The sequence below is a fragment of the Peromyscus eremicus genome, chromosome 2, assembly GCF_949786415.1.
Source record: "Peromyscus eremicus chromosome 2, PerEre_H2_v1, whole genome shotgun sequence".
Lineage (NCBI taxonomy): Eukaryota > Metazoa > Chordata > Mammalia > Rodentia > Cricetidae > Peromyscus > Peromyscus eremicus.
In genome coordinates, this window is record NC_081417.1 from 116,910,863 (window position 1) to 116,929,417 (window position 18,555).

Below are 18,555 nucleotides of genomic sequence, written 5' to 3' on the forward strand. Positions count from 1 at the left end.
TGCGAGAAGCCTGAAAAGCCTGAGGCCGTAAAGAGATGGAGTGGGAAAACATGGGTCTTCCAGTGCTCCTTCTGGCAGCTAGAGTTGCCGTCCCTTCTCTGTGGTCTTTGTGTGGTTTTAGTTGCCCATCATCAAAAATGGTTAAAAAATATGAAATGGAAAAGTCTAGAAATAAACATTCCATGAGTTTTAAATAAATTTTATTCTAATACTTCTTATTTCCATAAATTCTTGTGTGGTGGTGCGTGTGTGTGTGTGTACATGTTCATATAAATACATATGTACACATGCTTTTGCAGGACAGAGGTCCACATTAGATGTCTTCCTTAATAACTCTCCACCTTATTTCTTGACACAGATTCTATCAGCAAACCTGGGGCTCACTGTTGTGCATAGACTAGCTGGCCAGAGAGCTTTCAGGATTCACATCTGTACTTCCACAGTGTTGGGATTACAGGTGTGCCCGTACACCTGGTTTTCCACATAGGTGCTGGGGCTCCAGAATCAGTTCTCTGTGTTTTTCCATGAAGAATTTTATCAACAGAGCCATGTCTCCATTTCTACAGCATAGTTTTAGAATTGTCTTTGTGTTAGTCAATGTGAATCTCTTACCATTGCTGATTTACAAACTTTATCATCAGTGTGTCTATGTAGAAGAAAACACATATGTATATATAGAGCTGGCTACTATCTGCTCTTTCAGACATCTGCTGAGGGTCTCGGGGTGTGTCCCCTCCATCTGAATGACTATGGGGAAACCAGTAATCTAGCATATTTCCTTAAACAAGATATGGATGTCCCCCCCCCTTGGTATATACCTTAAATGTAATAGAATCGGATTATATAACTTAAATAACTTGCATGGGTGTTAGGATTAAATGAAATAATATATCAGAAAGCACCTTATAAATTTAAGAAATAGAAGAAACCCCCCACCCACATACACACAAAGTAGATTAGGATTAGTGAGGGGGTTGTGGCAGCTGGTTAAACATGATGGAAGCTGCCTCTTGTGGTTGAACTGGATGAAAGACCATCTCCAGCTCTACATCCCACACCTCTTTCACAATCTCTCTGCAAAGCTCTGACAGCAGAGCAGCGAGTGTTTGAGAGGAACTGGAGAGGTGGTTACTGTCCATTTGACGCCAAGGGAAGCTGTGGCTGCAAAAGAAACACATCTGGAATGGTTAAAGCACATGTGGGAAGGACACACTACTCCAGGGCAACAGCAGGATGGGTCAGAAACAAGGCACAAAATCCACATGGCTCTTGTTTGTGTTCAAGATAAGAGCTTTTAAAATAACCCTGGGCCTGAGGGCACCTTCCTGAGTGAGGGGCACTGATCAGAATCTCCCTGGCACTCTTCTGTGAAACTCAATGGTGGTATTCTTCTCCAGAGGCCTGGATCTGCAGCCTGAGACAGTAATTTGGTGTTATCAGATTAATTAAGTCATTTATGTGGCTAAATTTACATATGAATATTAAATATCAGGCCGGTCCTCTCTAATCAGACAGCCAGTGTTTTCAGGATAACACTTTGTTCCCAAAACATTCAGAAATATGCAAATTGTATCTTTAATGAGGCTGATATTTATGTGAGGAAGAACTCTTCCAGCCAGGAAGACTCATTCCCATGATATCTTTGTCTGGCACCCAGAGGTGTGCTAGATGCCCCCCTCTGGAATTGCTCATCATCAGCAAGCTTTTTTTTTTCCCCTCCTTGCTTCTCGTTCTGAATCTGTCACAGTTGGTCAGGCTGCTGAGAGGTTATGAGCTTTGCCCTTTGGCCCAAATTTTGGGTTACTATTTATTACAAGTAAACCCAGGTAATATGTGAAGTTTGTGGAATTCAGCTTCTTCTGCACAAAATGGGAAGGACCATAACCAAGACCTGTTCTGTAGACTAAAGCTCTCTGCAAAGCTTTACTAGGTGAGCCTGGCCCACAGTGCTGGCCACCTGTAAATTCTCCGTGTATGCAAACTGCACTCTGCAGTTCTCAAGTGACCAGACTTTCCCTGCTTTCTTTTCCAGCTTTGATGTAGAAAATGGCCCTTCCCCAGGTCGGAGCCCACTGGACCCTCAGGCCAGTTCTTCCTCCGGACTGGTGCTCCACGCCACATTTCCTGGGCACAGCCAACGCAGAGAGTCCTTCCTCTACAGATCCGACAGTGACTATGACTTGTCACCAAAAGCAATGTCAAGGAACTCATCACTTCCAAGCGAGCAGTAAGTAAAACCCTTCCTGTTCCTCTCTGGGTTCCAGCTTCACAGACTGCCTCATCCTTAACCCTACTGCAGCAGCAGCAGCAACCGTCCGTTGCCAACTCAAGGAAGGAAGAAGAGAAAACTAAACAAGGACTTGCAGAATTTTGACTAGGGTCTCCAGAGTGTAAAAAGAAAACAAACCAAAACCCTTAAACGCAGTGTTCAGTTCACATCTGTTAGCTGAAAACTTTCACTGGGTTTATTTCCTGAACTGCTGAATCATTTATGGGATGAAAAACTTAGCACATTTTGCAAATCACACTTGAATATGTGGGCATATGAGGCTTTGGACCAAAACAAAAATGTTGGTTGGTTACTTGCATTCTCACTAACTGGCCTTTGCTCAGTGGCATTTAGCTTAGGTGTTATCCAGCCACATGCCTGTATCCCTTCTGTAAGATTTTGCCATTCATACTTATCCACTGCCTGGCTACTTGATGAGGCACAGAACAGCCAATGCACAGACAATGTTTTTGTTTGGCTGATACTAATTGCATATAACTGGTTTTTATTTAAAGAATGACAACTGGTTTGTATTGCCTGTTTATTAAATCTCTGAACCCAAATAAAATTGGTTGCTGAAACCCATGACTTAAAAGGTTTCTGGGCACACACTAATTGCTTTTAACATTGTATGTTATAAAAAATATCAGAAACTCCCTAAAATTTCCAGTCTGGAAAAGTCCACTGGGTTCTTGTCCTCAATTAAAAAGGAACCCAAAAACAAGATCTCATTCCTCAAGAGTCTCACACATGCACAATGAACTCCAGAGCACAGGAGGCAACTCACATTGAATGAGCATGTGCTGAGGGCCAGGTTCCTTTACACGTGCTATCTGCTAGCCTAACATCCAAACCTGAGACACTGCCAAGCCTACGTAGTCTGGATTTTATCATGGGAGAGCAAAGGAAACACAGTGAGCTCAAAGTAAGCACAGATCCATTCCCATGCCATTTTATAAACAAATGGCTAGCTTTGAAATATATGTATTTCCTCAATTAATTTTGACTCTACTAATTCCCAAACTCATTCCAACCGTCACAATGAGTCTCCAGGTCACTCAGCCTTTACAGAATGGGCTAATTAAACTCCAGGTTAAATTCTACTGTTTCCTTGTGTGGGATAAAAATTATACAGAGATTTTTTTTTTTTTTTTTTTTTTTTGTTTTTCGAGACAGGGTTTCTCTGTGTAGCTTTGCGCCTTTCCTGGATCTCACTCTGTAGACCAGGCTGGCCTCGAACTCACAAAGATCCACCTGGCTCTGCCTCCCGAGTGCTGGGATTAAAGGCATGCGCCACCACTGCCCGGCATACACAGATTTTTAAATTTGAAGATAATTTAAAGCTTACAAGCCAGCTTAGTCTCCAGATGATGAAACTACAGTTCTGAGTATCTCTGCAGCCAGCAACCCTGTCATGAGTTTTACCTCTTTGTAATTTCACTGACCAGTAAAACGTTCCCCCAAGTTTACCTATTCAACATTGCCAACTTCAGTTCTAGGTAAACAAGAATGTGTGAAAATCATCTAGCATCATTTTTACTTTTTAACTTTGTTATTTCTATTAGTCTCTCTTCTCTCTCTCTCTCTCTCTCTCTCTCTCTCTCTCTCTCTCTCTCTCTCTCTGTGTGTGTGTGTGTGTGTGTGTGTGTGTGTGTGTTGCATGCACATGAGTATGTGGATGGCGATATGGAGGCCAGCACAGGATGTCAGGAGTTTTTCTTTACTCTTTTTGCCTTGAGACAGTGTCCCTCACTGAAGGGTTACAGTTTGGGGCTAGGCTTGCTGGCCCACCAAACTTTGGGTTATAGTCACAGTCAGCCATGCCTAGGATTTTATGTTGATGCTGAGGAGTTAAACCTTGTCCTCATCAACAGAGAAAGCACTCTTCTCAATGAGCAAATTCCCTTTTTAAAGATGATTACTATAAGTAGGGAGAACATATTCCCACAATAAAGATAAGCCCTTCTTAGGAAAGCACAGGTGAACTAATAACCCCTCCTTATTCAGAATACTCATATCAAGATACATTAAAATCTTTCTGCTGCATGAGGGCAAAGGGTTTTGTTTCGAAAATATTTAAACATAACTATAAAAGCTTTTGTGTTTCCCAGTTAAGGACTTTATTCTTCTCCATATGAGAAGCTGTAGAGTTTAAATAATGTGCATTTTCTTGTGGTGCCTTATTTTGTCAGAGCCACATAGGAAAATTCAGTTTCACACTGATGTTCACATCTAAACTAAAGTGATGCTCAAAAAAAAAAAACAAAACAAAAAAACAAAACCTTTTTAAATATCTGTTCTTAGGAATATACATTTTCCTTTATCTGACTCCATTGTAATCTTTGTTTTATTTTTTAAAACATTTTAAATGTTTCATTAATTTTGTTTTATGTATATGAGTAATTTGCCTGGATGGATATCTGTGCACCACATATGTTCAGTGTCAGTGGAGGCCAAATGGGAGCATTGTATTCCTGGGAATGAGTCATCATGTGGGCATTGGGGATCAAACCAGGTCCTCTGGAAAAGCAGCTGGCGCTCATAAGCACTGAGGCGTCTCTCCTGCCCCATGAAGTAAGGCTCTTTAAAACCCTTTCTCCTGATCATCACTGTGCAGGAAGAAGTGAAATCAGTACAGGGACAGTAGCCCGTTCCCTCCCCACTGCTCCTGTCTCAGAAGAGACCTCGCTGAAAAAAAGGTGTCATGGCAGTGCAGGCACCTTGATCCAAAGGCCTCTGGGATGGCTCCGAATGGCCTTTCTAATTGGAGCCCCTCCGATCTAGCACAGATCAGTCACGAATTCAAATTCAGACAACAGTGAAAAAGCTTTGCATAATTCTGCTGTGTTAAATCCCAGCACTAGGAAAATGCTGGCTTTGAAATGTTTCTTACATGAATTGTCTCAGTAGAATAAATGGAAACGACTTACAGGTTAGGTGAGAGTAGGTGAATGAGTTTAAAAAAATGTGAATGGGAGTTTTTAAATGGCTTCAACTTTTAGCAACAAAGAGTAGATTGCAATGAGTCTTTCTAGTAAAAGAAGACAGAGTCCTCTCCAGGTCCACAAGGGCAAGCTCAGCTGTGCTCCTGGATGTGGTAATCTCTTGGTCTCTCCTCAGTTCCTGGGCTCTAGTCATTTCTAAACTAATGCCTTCCCATACTGTGGTACAGGTTTCTCATTGGGAACCCAAATTACTGGAAATTAGCAACAGCAGTTTTCTTTAAAAAAAAAACAAAAAACAAAAAACAAAAAAAAAAAAAAAAACTGACAGCAATTGTTCTCCCAAAAGAGTTTCAACAGCCAACCTGTAAAGCCACAGGGGAGGAGGCACCATATTTTTCTCATTTGGTCATCCCTTCTGCAAAGCCCCGGAGAGAAACCTATTAAAAGCTGACACATGCAAAGGCCTATGTGTGTTCTCTAGAGAGTTGTCAAGGGAAATGAGACCTAAAAACCAGGATGCAAAGCACAACTAATAGACCACTTAAATTTAAGACCTGTTTATTGATGGACTACCAAAAAGCACAATGTGGTATCTAAGACTCAAGTTGGACACACAGCTGTTTCATTTGCTTACCATGACTGTTATACAGACATGGGATCTCTGTTATGGTACAATTTATCTGTAAGTAAAAACATACATTGATGAAGCCTTGCCTGTGTGCCATGTGCTAAAGTACTTTACATATATATCCATTAATTTAGGCTCTGTAGCCTTGGTGTGGTGGGATCTACAGTTTTGTCAGTTAAAGATGGATGAAAGCATGGGGCATGGAATGAGAAGCCAGTCTTGAACCCGAGGAGTCCAGATGATGATCCAGTATAAAGATCCAGGATATAAACTACATGAGGCCCCAAAGAAGAATATTAATCTCTAATTTGCCTGCCTTTCTAGCTATTAATATGCACCATGCTCAACCTTTCTTTTAGTGAATGTTTACTTACATGGAAGCATTTCACTAATAAATAAGGCAGTTTCTGTGCCTTCAAAAATCGAAAGAATTAAAAAGTCAGTTAGTAGCTTTAATACCTTCAGAAATAAAGGCAAAACTAGAGAGCCTTTGGAATGCTTGGCCAGGCAGGGTAAGTGGTCGGTCTACTGCAGGAGGTCTAGCTGAGCTAGAGGATGGACAGGAGGGCTGGAGGGGGTGTACAGGAAAAAGGCTTTGGCTGACCAGTTTTCCAGCCCTAGGAAAGACCGAGGAGAGCTGAGGCTGATGAAGCCACAGACTCCTTGTTGTGAAAGGCCTAGAAGTTGTTCTTCATGCTGCAGGCAAGCCGTGGGGAGCTCAAGTGGCCTGAAGGGAGAGCATCAAGAGGTGTTTGGGTTTGAAAACCAGCTCAGGAGGAAGGATGAGATGAAGGCGGAACATAACTGAATAAGCAGCTGGGGGGCAGCTTAGGACTCCCATGTATGCAATGTCAAGAGTGGAGACCTGCCGCAGAGAAGTTGGCAGGCAAGTAATAAATATTTGCAAATTGGGACTGATGGAGCTTAGTAGATGATTGTGGGAGGAAGCAGGAGAAGTTTCCCACTGGCCAACATGATAGATGACTGCATCATTCCTTGACAATTAGGCACTTTCTTCTATTACCCACAGTAATGTCCATGAAAGCATTTTATGAGTGTACTATACAACAGAAAGACAAGTTCTCTAGACTGCAGTAGAGACAGGTATACATATCTTAAAGAGGCTGTTACCAGGCAGAAGATAGACAGACGATAGCTTGCTGTAATAAAGGCCCACTAACGATGCCCATCACAAAAATAAATAGAATGCTTTTATCTGCCAAGAAAGATACCCCATTTCTCACAGACCCCTATTTGCAGTTGAAGAAGCTGAAACATGGCTTGCCTAACTCTCATGAGTAATAATAAAGTATTTGAGAAACAAGACAATGCAGGCTAGGGGCAGAATATGTGTTCCCAGTGACCACAGTTCTAATCTGTAGAAGACAGGCTGAAATCAACTACTAGCCCAACACAAGACAATTCCACATACAATTAAAAAGAAATGCAAAGTAAATTAATAAAACTCACAATCTAGGGGTAAGAAGCAGCAATTTTGCTCTCTAAAAAGCTGTTTTCTGGTTAAGATCTTACCCCTACATTCAATTCCAAGACCCAATTGCAAGCTGTTCTGAGCTGGGAGGGCTCATGCTTAGACTGTAAGCATGTAATGTTCTGATTCTGTCACTAGAGGGTGCTTGTGTAACAGTTCTGAATATTTCACTTCGTTCCAGAGAGGGCACACTGCCTTTCTCTAATCTAGGAAATTTAAAAAGTAAATAAATAAATTAGTTTCCGTAGTCAAATATTTTGCTACTGCAATTTCAGCTTATTCCCAATTTATAAAATAGCATAATATGATTTCAAAATAGTTCTGTAACCTGAAAAGGTTTTGTTTCATTTTACTTGGTTTCTTCTCTGATTCTTGTTCTAAATCTGTTCATTTCTCTAGCAGCATCTGACCTACAGCATTTAGTTAGTTGCTCAAATGCTCTTAGAGAGCCAGGGCAGACAATTTGCCAATCCACTTCTGTTTCTGAATATCCTGCTATTCCCAACTTCCAAAGTCCCCTGAACAAGCCATGGTGACATTGTGCTGTGGTGGCCTTCCTCTCTTTAATTGTCAGTTTATAGTTTGACTCCCTCTCCAGATCACTTGCCCAACATCAGCTCTACATGTGTTGGTGTGTCTGAATCTCCCTGTATCATTTGACCCCCAGCTCTATGCCTGGTGGTGTGTCTGTCTCCCTAAATGATTTGATTTCCAGCAGATATTTAAACCCCAGAAATCCAGGAGCCACACAAGATCTGCTTGACTCCAAGTCAATTTCCCTGCCCTCCAACTCACCCTTGCACGTTATGAACCATGCCTGCTTCATCTCAAAAATCTCAACAGACAGCAAGATCTTTCACCCATCTGGACACGGGCCATATGAAAACACAGGCCATTGGGGTGCAAGTCACCGCACACCATTTGTAATAACTGTTTCTGGCTCTCCCTTTGGCCCCTTTCTGGAAGCCTTGAGCTTCTTCTTTGGCTTGCTTTCACTATATATAGTGCTGTGAACAAAGCAGTCCCCAACCACTTCTCTAACTATCCCTGCTCCCTTGAGAACCTGTGGTTTTAAACCCTCCTTCACACCACCTCCCTGGTCCATAGTTCCACCTGGGTGTCTCCAAGCACCTTGAACTCAACATGTACCCCAAAGTTCCATGGGTACCATGAAAACCCCCAACTTCTCTGCGTGTTTCTTGTTTCTGCTCATGACCATTTTCTCTGATGCTCGCTTTTTTTTTTTTTTTTAATGAACATACTATTTCCTTATGCAAGCAAATGCTGGATTCTGAAGAGATCCCTGGCGTCTCTTCAGCGTGTCATTTCCTGCTCCTTTCTTGGCTGCATCGACTCTTTCTCATTGCCAGGAACCCTCCTGCCATCCCCCCTGGGGCTCTCCCTGCCATTCCATCCCTCGGCATCCACAGCATTTTGCTTTTTAAAACACTTTTCCAGTCTGTCTGTCTTACTTCCCACTTCACTGAAGACCGTCATCGGCCCACTGGGTCCTGTTGAGTGAATCATCAACATTGCAGGCTCTGTGCCCCATATCTCAGATGCATGCCACCTTCTAACCTTATTCTCTACATATGCCATAGTTAATGTGCTCTAACAGCCACCAATGAGCTTGCTCACTGCTTTCCCATTTTAGATCCTCTGTTATTACCATTTCTCTCATAGGTAGCATCTATCACTTTGGCCTTCTTCCAGACTGTGTCCCTAAAAGTCCATCTCAAACACTACTGACTCAGCCAAGCCCTCCTTAGTTCCACTAACCTATAGCTAATTTCTCTTTTGCGTTATTTGTGTTTCTCTTTCTGTGTTTATACGTATTGTAACTTTAAAAATCGTTTTGGTCTCCCTTATTATGTTTTGACTTGAGAGGTTGTGGTTTCTACACAATTTGCTTTGTCAACTATGTAGCAAGTCTCGGAAAATAAGAACTACAATGTTTAAAGCACAGAGCTGGGGCCGCAAAGGGGCTCGGATCTTCCACTTACCGGCTGTGTGCTAGTTAGCAGCTACTGGCTTGTTACTGTCTGCGATGTGCTAGCCTCACAGCTGCATCGCCAGTGTTAAGTGAGCTGATGTACACAAAGGCCAGTCACACAAAGAGCCTTCCTACTTGTCAGCTTGTTTTCGTTTTCTTCTCACTGTCCAAAACGGGCCTAACAAGAAATTTCAGAGAATTCCTAGCTAAAGACAAAGGTGGAAACTCCCACATTAACGAAGCACCCTGCTAAAGCCCTCATCAGAGAAGAGTAGATATTGGATGCATGGGCTCTGCAGCTCTGAAACCTGACTTCACAGGGTGCTTGGTACCAGGCAGGTGCTTAATGATTATGGGGCACCCTCACATGACCGTGGATGAAGCACCACCTTTGGTGCGGTGATGGAGGACAGGAGGTAGGCCAGACAGGGAGGGGAGCTTGTTGCCATCAGCTTCCATGTTGCTGATTCACAGGGTGCCAGCAAATTAACCTCATGTTGTGACGGTGGCCGATGCGGTTTCTCAAACCTTTAGCAGAGGGCTTGCTGAAGGCCGTCGTTAGCAGATTACGAAGGCGGATGCCGGAGCACGCAAAGTGCATTGCTGAAGCACAGCTTTCACTGGTCCCGAGCCCAGGCTGATAAAGCAGGAGGCAGAGCATAATTGGCACTGCGGGACCAGATGAGTGTCACGGGTATTGCTTTAGTAGGCTCAGTCTGCACATTCCCATTAAAATTTTTTCCTTGCGTACTTTAAGAGGGGGGAAAAAAGAGTATATTAAAAACAAAAAGTAATGGGATTCCCAGACAGAAATCTGTGTTTAAATGGCATTAAAGCTGTGGTTCAGATCAACAAAAAGCCAGGAAATCCAGTGTTACCCTTTATCCAGACTGTTATACCATTTTTCCAATGTGCAGTGTGCCTATGGGCAGCTCCCCCTCCCACCCCACTTTGAGTTTCGTGGCTTTGGCAACTCAAATCCACAAGTCACTTTGAATTATAGGACTCTGGGCCTGCTGGTTAATGGAAATATACGCCCTGAGGACACACGCTTACTTGCCAAAGCTTTTAGACGGAATCACTGTAAGGCTGGGAATCATGAGCTGGGTTCTGTGTCTTCTTTGGAGTTCATGGGCTCCTGCCATCCTTCCACGCAGAAGGGTTGCTGGAGCAGGTGGGTTGCTGACACTGGTGAACTTTAGTGTAACTTGTGTGTCACAATTAAAATTCATCCGTTCTGCTTCTTTTTCTCTTTTCACCAGGCATGGCGATGACCTGATCGTCACTCCATTTGCCCAGGTATGTACGTATCACCCTCGTCCCCACTCTGTCACCGGTGTGGTTTTTAAATGCAGTCCTTTGACCCTAACCAGTTTTGAAACATTCTCCTTGCAGGTTCTTGCCAGCTTGCGAAGTGTAAGAAACAACTTCACTCTGCTCACAAACCTCCATGGAGCTCCCAACAAGTAAGCAGTTACAATTCCTCCCACAAAAGCCCAAAAACGCTGAACACAAACATTGCCTAGAAATCTGCCCTCCGTGCTAAGTCTCACTACACAGGGCATTTGAAAATATAAAGTCGAAGGGTCACCAAGTTCACGTGTGTTTCAAAGATTATCATAGGCCCAGAGGATCAGAGAATCCATGATCTTGGAAGGGGTTAGGAGAGGGCCACAAGCCGATTCACTCAACCTGTTTTATAGAAGGAAACCTTGAGCCCTTGGGAACACAAACAATGTTTCTTTGGGCTTAAAGAAACATTGAATCTAAAGCTTGACTCTCCCAGCTTTTCAGTCAGTAGACACCGTAGCATTGTTTATCTCCAAAGTCTTCCTGGAGCTATACATCTGTCATTTGTTTACCTTCATCCAGATTCTGAAAAAGTAGATGATGCAAACAGAGGGTAAAGCCGAATTTGCAACAATGCCTTTCCTCTCACTGTCCTGTGGTTTGTACTTAAGCCTCCTTACGATGGGAAGTTGCATACCCCTGCAGAATCTCTCCCATCACAGTCTCTCACCAACTGTTCTGCAGGCTCCCACCAGAGTGCATTTTCTTCTATGCTATTTGTGTGATCAAGTCTCTCTCCTGCCTGGGCCTTGCAGTGAACCAGTCTTTAAGATCAAGTGTAGATGCTTATGCATTGTATCTAAGATGCCTTACAATCCAGATTAAGTTAATGTGGTGGTGCAAAGTTAGTTGTATTATATTTCAAACAAGTAAGAATTGAGCATTCCTAATCTAAAAATCCAAAATTCAGACTCTTTGAATTCTGATATGATGCCAAGAATTAAAAGATCCATATCTGGCCTCTGGTGATAGGCTGTACATAGTTTCATTAAAAATATTGTTTAAGATTACCATCAAGTTATTTGTGGAAAGTGTGTGAAACAAATGAATTTTCTATTTAGTCTTGATTCTCTTCCCTAAGATTTCTCAGCATGTAAATGAAGATATTCTAGAATTTGAAACCTAAACAGAAAGCAAATCTGAAATCCTCAATACACAGGGACACACAGACAATACGTGGAACCTGAAGGCCTGGTTTTGGAGTTTGTGTCCTGTTTATTCATTGATTAATCCATCCTACCAGTATTTATTTCATGCATACCGTTCGTCCATTCATGCACGTACACAATTACACAAATACTTACTGGCCATTCACTTTATACCAAGCACTGATGATCTCATAGTGGTCCACACAGACAAGGTCTCTGCCCTTTCACAGCTTATGTTCTAACAGGAAGTGGCTGTGATTAATCGGTGAGCAGTCAGATCACGTCTCCAGCCACACGGGCTTGTGTTCAGCAACCAAGGTCTGGCAGTTTTCTGTCTATTCCTCTCTATCCTGATCATGGACTCTCTCTGTCTGAACTGTCTCCTCCTACCTTCCACAGTCTGCCTGGCCATATCCGGACATCTGTTATGATGAGTATCATCTTTCTCAATATGCTGGCCCTGCCAAGCCTACCTGAGTGGTCTCCTTTTGGCCTAACAGTATGCTAATAACCTCTCACACTGTCTTTATGGATCTTTGCCCATCACTAGACTGTGGTAGAATGTCTGACACATATTTAATGCTTCATAAACATCTCATGTGTCTATGTGTGAATGTGTGTTTCTGAATGAATAACTATTACAAGATGGATCACTAATTATTTAGAAAATTTCTGGGAAGTTTAGAAATTTCCTTACCCTTATGTATTGTTCTCCATGTAATTGGTTTCTGTGACTATTCATGTTGGCCACATCATATAGTTCTACTTGGGAATCATATACAAGAACAAGTTAATTATCTTCCCTGGGTCTCCGTTTCCTAAACTATAAGATGAGGTTATTATGAGGATTAAATGACTTAATATTCATAAAGCTCTCAAAGTGGCATATACAAAGTAGCTGTGAGCTATTATAATTGAGAACTTACCTTGTTGAACCTAGAAGGGTATTCATATCAATTATCTCAGCAATGATACCCACAAGCAGTAGTTGTGACAGATATTATTACTTCCACTTTATGGATAAGGAATCAAGATAGGGTGAGATTAATGACCTGAATGTGACCAACTGCACAGCTTCTAGTGAGCAGCTGTTGTCCTTGAACACAACATCCCAACTCTCAATGCTGTGCCCTCTTATTCAGGACAATTGTTGAGTACTCTGGGTGCAGAAAGAAAGCCTGGATGGCTTGAACAGTTATGTAGGAGCAACTTCTGAAACAGAAGGCGATCAGAGAGGCTAAAAGCAAACATTAACTAAGCCAGTCTCTTTAGGAATGAAACACCTAGTCAGAATGTCACAGGTGGTGACAGGAAGAAGGGATGAGTGACGATGCCTGGGGCCGAACCAATATGTTACACAGATCCCAGGAGAAGTGGGTACACATGGTGTTCTCAATGCTATTTTTTAGCATGAGTGTGGGTGTTCCTCCTCTGTGGATAGTATTGGAGACAGCCTAGCCCTGCTGATTAATATATTGAAGATAACTTTCTCAAGAACTGGGTCTTCAGATAGCCATGTATGTTCTGAATCATACAAAGTTCCAGGGATCAAGTATCTTGAGACCCTAAATGTCGAATATAGAATAGATCTAGAGACATTATCATTCTCAGACTGAGGACCAGCTCTCAAATCATGACCCATCATGTCACATTGGTCCAAGACAAGCCATATTTACAAGGGAGTATATCTCCAGCAGTTAGCCAACTGCATTTACTGATCTTCTACAGATCCACATCTGTATTTTATAGAGTTAGTCTTGCTGTTTATCTCAAGGCTTTTGATTATTTTATTTTGAGATAGGTGTCCTTCTCTAGCCCCGGCTGACCTGGAACTCACTACCTTACTATGTGGCTCAGGCTGGTCTCAAACTCATGGCAATCCTTCTTTCTCAGCTTCTGAAGCACTGAGGGTATAAGTGTGAGCTACTATCCCCATCTTGGTTATTTCAAGTATCTCTTTATAATCAACATCAGGGGACAAAAATTTAAGAAAAGGCAGATTCTCAAGAGCTTCCCCAAGAGGAGCAGTGCCTCTGTCTAGCTCTGCCTAAGACCTGAGTGTTGGGTTTATTTAAGCCACAAATGGAGCAGCATGGCAGTGGTAGGTTGGAGAGTTGAGGGTCCATTGATACACTTTCACTCTATTGCTAGGTAACCAGTACCCATCAACAAATAAGAGAAGGAAGTGAAGATGAGATTGTCTACCAGGGGTGCACATGGCCTACAGAGCTCATCCCCCATCCCACCCACATGCATTAGCTTATGTTAACAATTGAAGCTGTAAGATCCATGGAATTTAGAAGTTGCTTTCTGGGATATTTAACGTGGGTTCCAGGGTGCCACTCCCTGTCTTGAATGTAGCATTTAAGCAGTAATTATGTCCTTGGAGTGGTTTTCATGAGACATCTGGCTAGTGTGGTTTATGATGTGAAAAGGAACTCCCACATAGAACTATACTTCTCCTAAGTTACGGTTTCTTTTATCTTTTGGCTCTTTGCTCTGGATAAAGCAGCCCATTGTCTGCCGGAGCTTTGCCACCCAAAGGGTGAAAATCTTAAAGTTTCTGCTGAGGAGGTTCCCTTGCACCTTAATGAAATGGGGGATCAGGCCTGTATTTCTTGGCTGCAAATTAAAACCTATACTTCCCTTGTCCCAGGAGTTAATTTTGAAAACTGTAGCTTTCATTTGGGGTTGTTAATTCAGAAACATTTCCCCGAAGCACTTGATGGCTTCCAAAAGACCAATGTGATGTTGAGAGTACTCACCACTCAGTAACCAAGATGTCTGCCTCCATCATCTGTCAACAATCACAGATATGTGTGACAACCAGGGAACCATGTCATCCTTGCATTCGCAATTCTTCAAAGGCATAATTCGACCAGAAGGTACACATTCTTTGAAAAACATTAATAACCATCTTCTTTAGTATATATCTGGAATGTCTTTCAGAGCTTTATATATTTTGGCATGGGGTTTAAATTAGCTGAGAATCATAAAATCTTGAACACTTAGATATGGAAAATACCTAGCCAAATTTCCTCCAAGTAAGTGAGGAAATATATGGGAGCCCCTCATACAAGACCTCACACACTGTAAATCATCAGGAAATAGTAGTTGCTGCCTGCTTTCCCCAAGTAAGAAAGAAACTGAGGTTGAGTGAGCTGCCAGGGACTACATAAGTGGAAGGTGCCAGACTCAGGACTGGGAAGATTCCTGCTTCTACTGCAGCCCAGTTCCCCCTCCACTACACAATTCAGGCTGGAAAGCGTTAACTACTGTGGCCAAGTCACCTTCCCCATTCCTATCAACATCTTCAGCAGCCAGGTAAAGAACTTCCGCCCATTCTTTTATAAGTTAGAGACAGAGGGAAACCAGGCAGCAGAGATTGTTCTCCCCTGAGCCCATCAGTTTTCTGGCTGGCAGTCTCCTGTCTTACCAACAATAATATGGTTTCCGGAAGTCATCCATTCATTAAAGTGTACTGGGCCTCCTTTTTGGATCACTTATCAAGAGAAGTCATAAACCCGAATAAGCATGGCCCTTGCTTTTTCTCCTACACAGGGACGTTTATCTGAACTAACAACTTTCAGTAAAGGCCATACTTTCCCAAAATAACTTCCAAGACAAAAGAATTTACATAATGTGTAATTTCCAAGAAATTATGGAAAGAATTGCATAATATGAGTAGCCATGCTACTAAGAAAGTAGATATTTCTGACATTTTAAGAACACCTAGTTCACAGTCTCCTTTCACAAAAGCCTCCCAGAGAACTCTGGAAGATATGCAAGATTCAGAGTCCAGTCGTCCCGTGAACCCACTGGGTATGCAGTGAAATGTGCATCACTCAAATGCCGTGCCAGACTGCAGGGCTGCGACTAGGAATGAGACTCAGTCTTCCCTTGCATTCCTTATAATTGTGCTGATGAGAGAGCTGGGCAGATGGGGGGGGTTGCATTACAGTGTGATAATGAAGTGTAGGAAACTGTATAGCGCACGCAGGTGGGGGCCACTCACAGCAGAGTATGTGCAGGACTGCCTGAGCACAGTCCCAAATGACACAGATGAGTTAGCCACTGAGCCAGACGTCAAGAAGGCCACCACAGCAATATGATAAAGCACGCATAGTTGGCAGCCCAGGAACCAATACTGCATATGAACAGATGCAAGCCGAGACATCCAGTTAGTGTGTTGGCATCTTCATCATATTTCCTTATCAATGGCTGGTTTGGTCAATAATCCACCAGTAGTTTGGGAATTCCTACTGCTTGCCAGGAAGTTGGTGAGTCCTACAAAAGACTCAAAAAGAAAAAGAGGTCAGACTGGATCCTACTGTAAGCAGGTCATGGAGTCCGTGGTGGAGATAATGTTCGCACATATGAAAATCACCACATTAGAAAATGAACCTCTGGTATAGATAGAGCACCACAGCAACATGAGGGAACATTTCAATGAAGAATATAGTTTAGTTTTGAAGGAGATTTGTAATCTTCAGAGGTAGGTGATATTTAGTATGGGGAGAGTTTCTCCAACAGAAGAATGGCCTGAGCATCAGCAAGAAAGGAGCAGGATGAGGTCAAAGCAAAAGAGGAAACCAACTTTGGCCTGAGCAAAGTGGACATCAGTTTTTCATGCATGTGTTCATCCGGCATTCCCCTCAATAAGTGTCACTGAGTAGTTGGCGTATAAAGACTTTCTCGGGGACCATCCTAGGACCCGGTAGTGAACAAGTCTTCCCTTGCTTACATAAGGTTTACCTTTAATCTAGGGAGTTATATATCAAACCCTAATTAGAGAGTTTTAATTACAATTTTAGAGTTTAACAGGGGAGAAGTATGAAATACATGAGAGCACACAGCCAGTCTGTAGCCTGAGATGAGCAACTGTTAGACAGAGAGGTGGTCTAGCACTAATCTAGAGAAGTATGATGAGGACAGAATGCAAAAGGCTTTGCACACTGGGCTGAGGAGTTTGGAATTGAATTCTTCAACTTTCCTGCAAAACAAAACAAAAACAGCCCTTGGTAGTAGCGCAGAAGTGCTCAGCAAATGGTATAGAGAAAGGAGCTAGTATTTCCAGTTCAGAACTACTTGGCTTTGAATCCTGCCCAGACAGTTAGAAATCACTGTGTGTGCTGTAGTGTGTGTCTTCATCTCCTGATCCCTAAAGCAAAATGATAACACTCCCAGGAGAAGAAGCTGAGAAACGACAAGCACAGTATCCAGCAGAGAATAGCAATCATGGCATGAGGATTTGCCCACCCAGTCACACAGGCTCATCCTGTCGGTCTGTTGACAGTGGCTGTGGACTCTGTCCATGGACTTGCAGCTATAGAAAAAGAGCTACATATAAGTTCTTTTATCCCCAGGGGAATGTGATGGCTGAAATAAAAGTCACTACTGTGGCTGACCAATAGGCAGAGGCTTCCTCAGCAACAGCCTTGCATGCCTTTCTCCATCACTTAGAATTTGGCCTCTCCCTCAGACCTGCCTGTGCATAGGAATGCTAAGAGGACTTTAAAATGCAGATCCCTAGGGCCTGCACTAGACTTATGAAAATGGATTCTTCTGAGATGGGAAAAGTATTTATTAAACACCTCCCCAAATGAGACTGATGTTCATTTGTGTTACCAGAGCTTGTTAGCATCAAAGCCTGGGCCCAGAGTGAGTAGCATGCTACCCATCCATAACACACCAGTTAAAGAGACAAATGATAATAAAAAGCAGAAAAAAAAAACAGATTTATTCAATGTCACAACACTGGGAAGAGAAATAAAACAGTTCACTCGCACCCTCCTCCCTCATATATACACAAGCCTATCTTCAGGCTCCTCATTGGAATATTAGATTTAAATAGAAGGCAAGAGGTGCCCATAACTAACTAGCTCTAGTCAAGTTGTGGTCCCACCCATTACTGATCCACCATCATCATCTCAGCTCTGGCTCTGTCTTGTAAGGTGATCTGACTAGATCTCAGCACTGTGTGGATCTCTTCAGAGAGACAAGCTCACTCTCTGGTTGGCTCACTTTTCTCTCTCTTCCAGCATGAACCCCCTGGGAAAATTCCAATTTCTTAGGGTCCATTGTCTCAGTACATCTGATAACCAAAGGCCACAAGTGTCTCTCTTTAGGGTATCTTCACTAATGTCAGGACAGTTACACCCAGAAATACTTGGCCTATATCTCTTTCTTGATCATCAGCAACATCCTGTTGTTCCTCAGTGGGGCAAACTCTTCCTATTAGGGCTACTGAGGGGGCTTCTATGTGAGACCATCAGTGTCAGCAGCATCTGGAAGCTTGTCAGAAATACAGACCCATCTGTCCACTGTAGACCTCTGCATTAGAACCCCAGAGGCAAGGCTGACCGCAGACCACTGCAATAGAATCCCAGAGGCAGGGCTGACTGCAAGCCACTACATGGGACTCTGGAGCAGGGCTGACTACAGGCCATTGCATGGGACCCCAGAGGCAAGACTGCTTTAGGTCTGTTAACTCAGAATACCAGAAACAAGCTGGAGCAAAATATTCTAATTTGCCTTGCAGAGTACTCTGGAGTTTGAGATCACTGCTCTATCCCTTTACAGGGAGACTCCAGCAATATACTGGGAATCTGGGAGAGTGTAACAGAGAAATTCTGCAAATCACCAGAAGGATGATTAGACCAGCAAAGGGCCAGGGAATGTCAGGCAAAGAAAAGAGAGAATCTAGGAAGAAAAGTCTGCATGATGGCAC

The 18,555-nt window shown here is 42.8% G+C and overlaps 1 protein-coding gene across 3 annotated transcripts in view; it reads left to right on the plus strand.

Annotated features, from left to right (window-relative positions):
• Positions 1–18,555, plus strand: part of Pde4b (phosphodiesterase 4B) — a 459,158-nt gene that overhangs the window by 336,726 nt on the left and 103,877 nt on the right. For 2 of the 3 annotated variants that reach the window (XM_059254584.1, XM_059254585.1), the window contains 3 exons: positions 2,033–2,227; positions 10,590–10,626; positions 10,723–10,793. In XM_059254584.1, coding sequence (XP_059110567.1) covers positions 2,033–2,227; positions 10,590–10,626; positions 10,723–10,793 — 303 coding nt within the window. Of the gene's footprint in view, positions 1–2,032; positions 2,228–10,589; positions 10,627–10,682; positions 10,794–18,555 lie in introns of all 3 variants that reach the window. The other variant, XM_059254583.1, reaches the window with a different exon arrangement.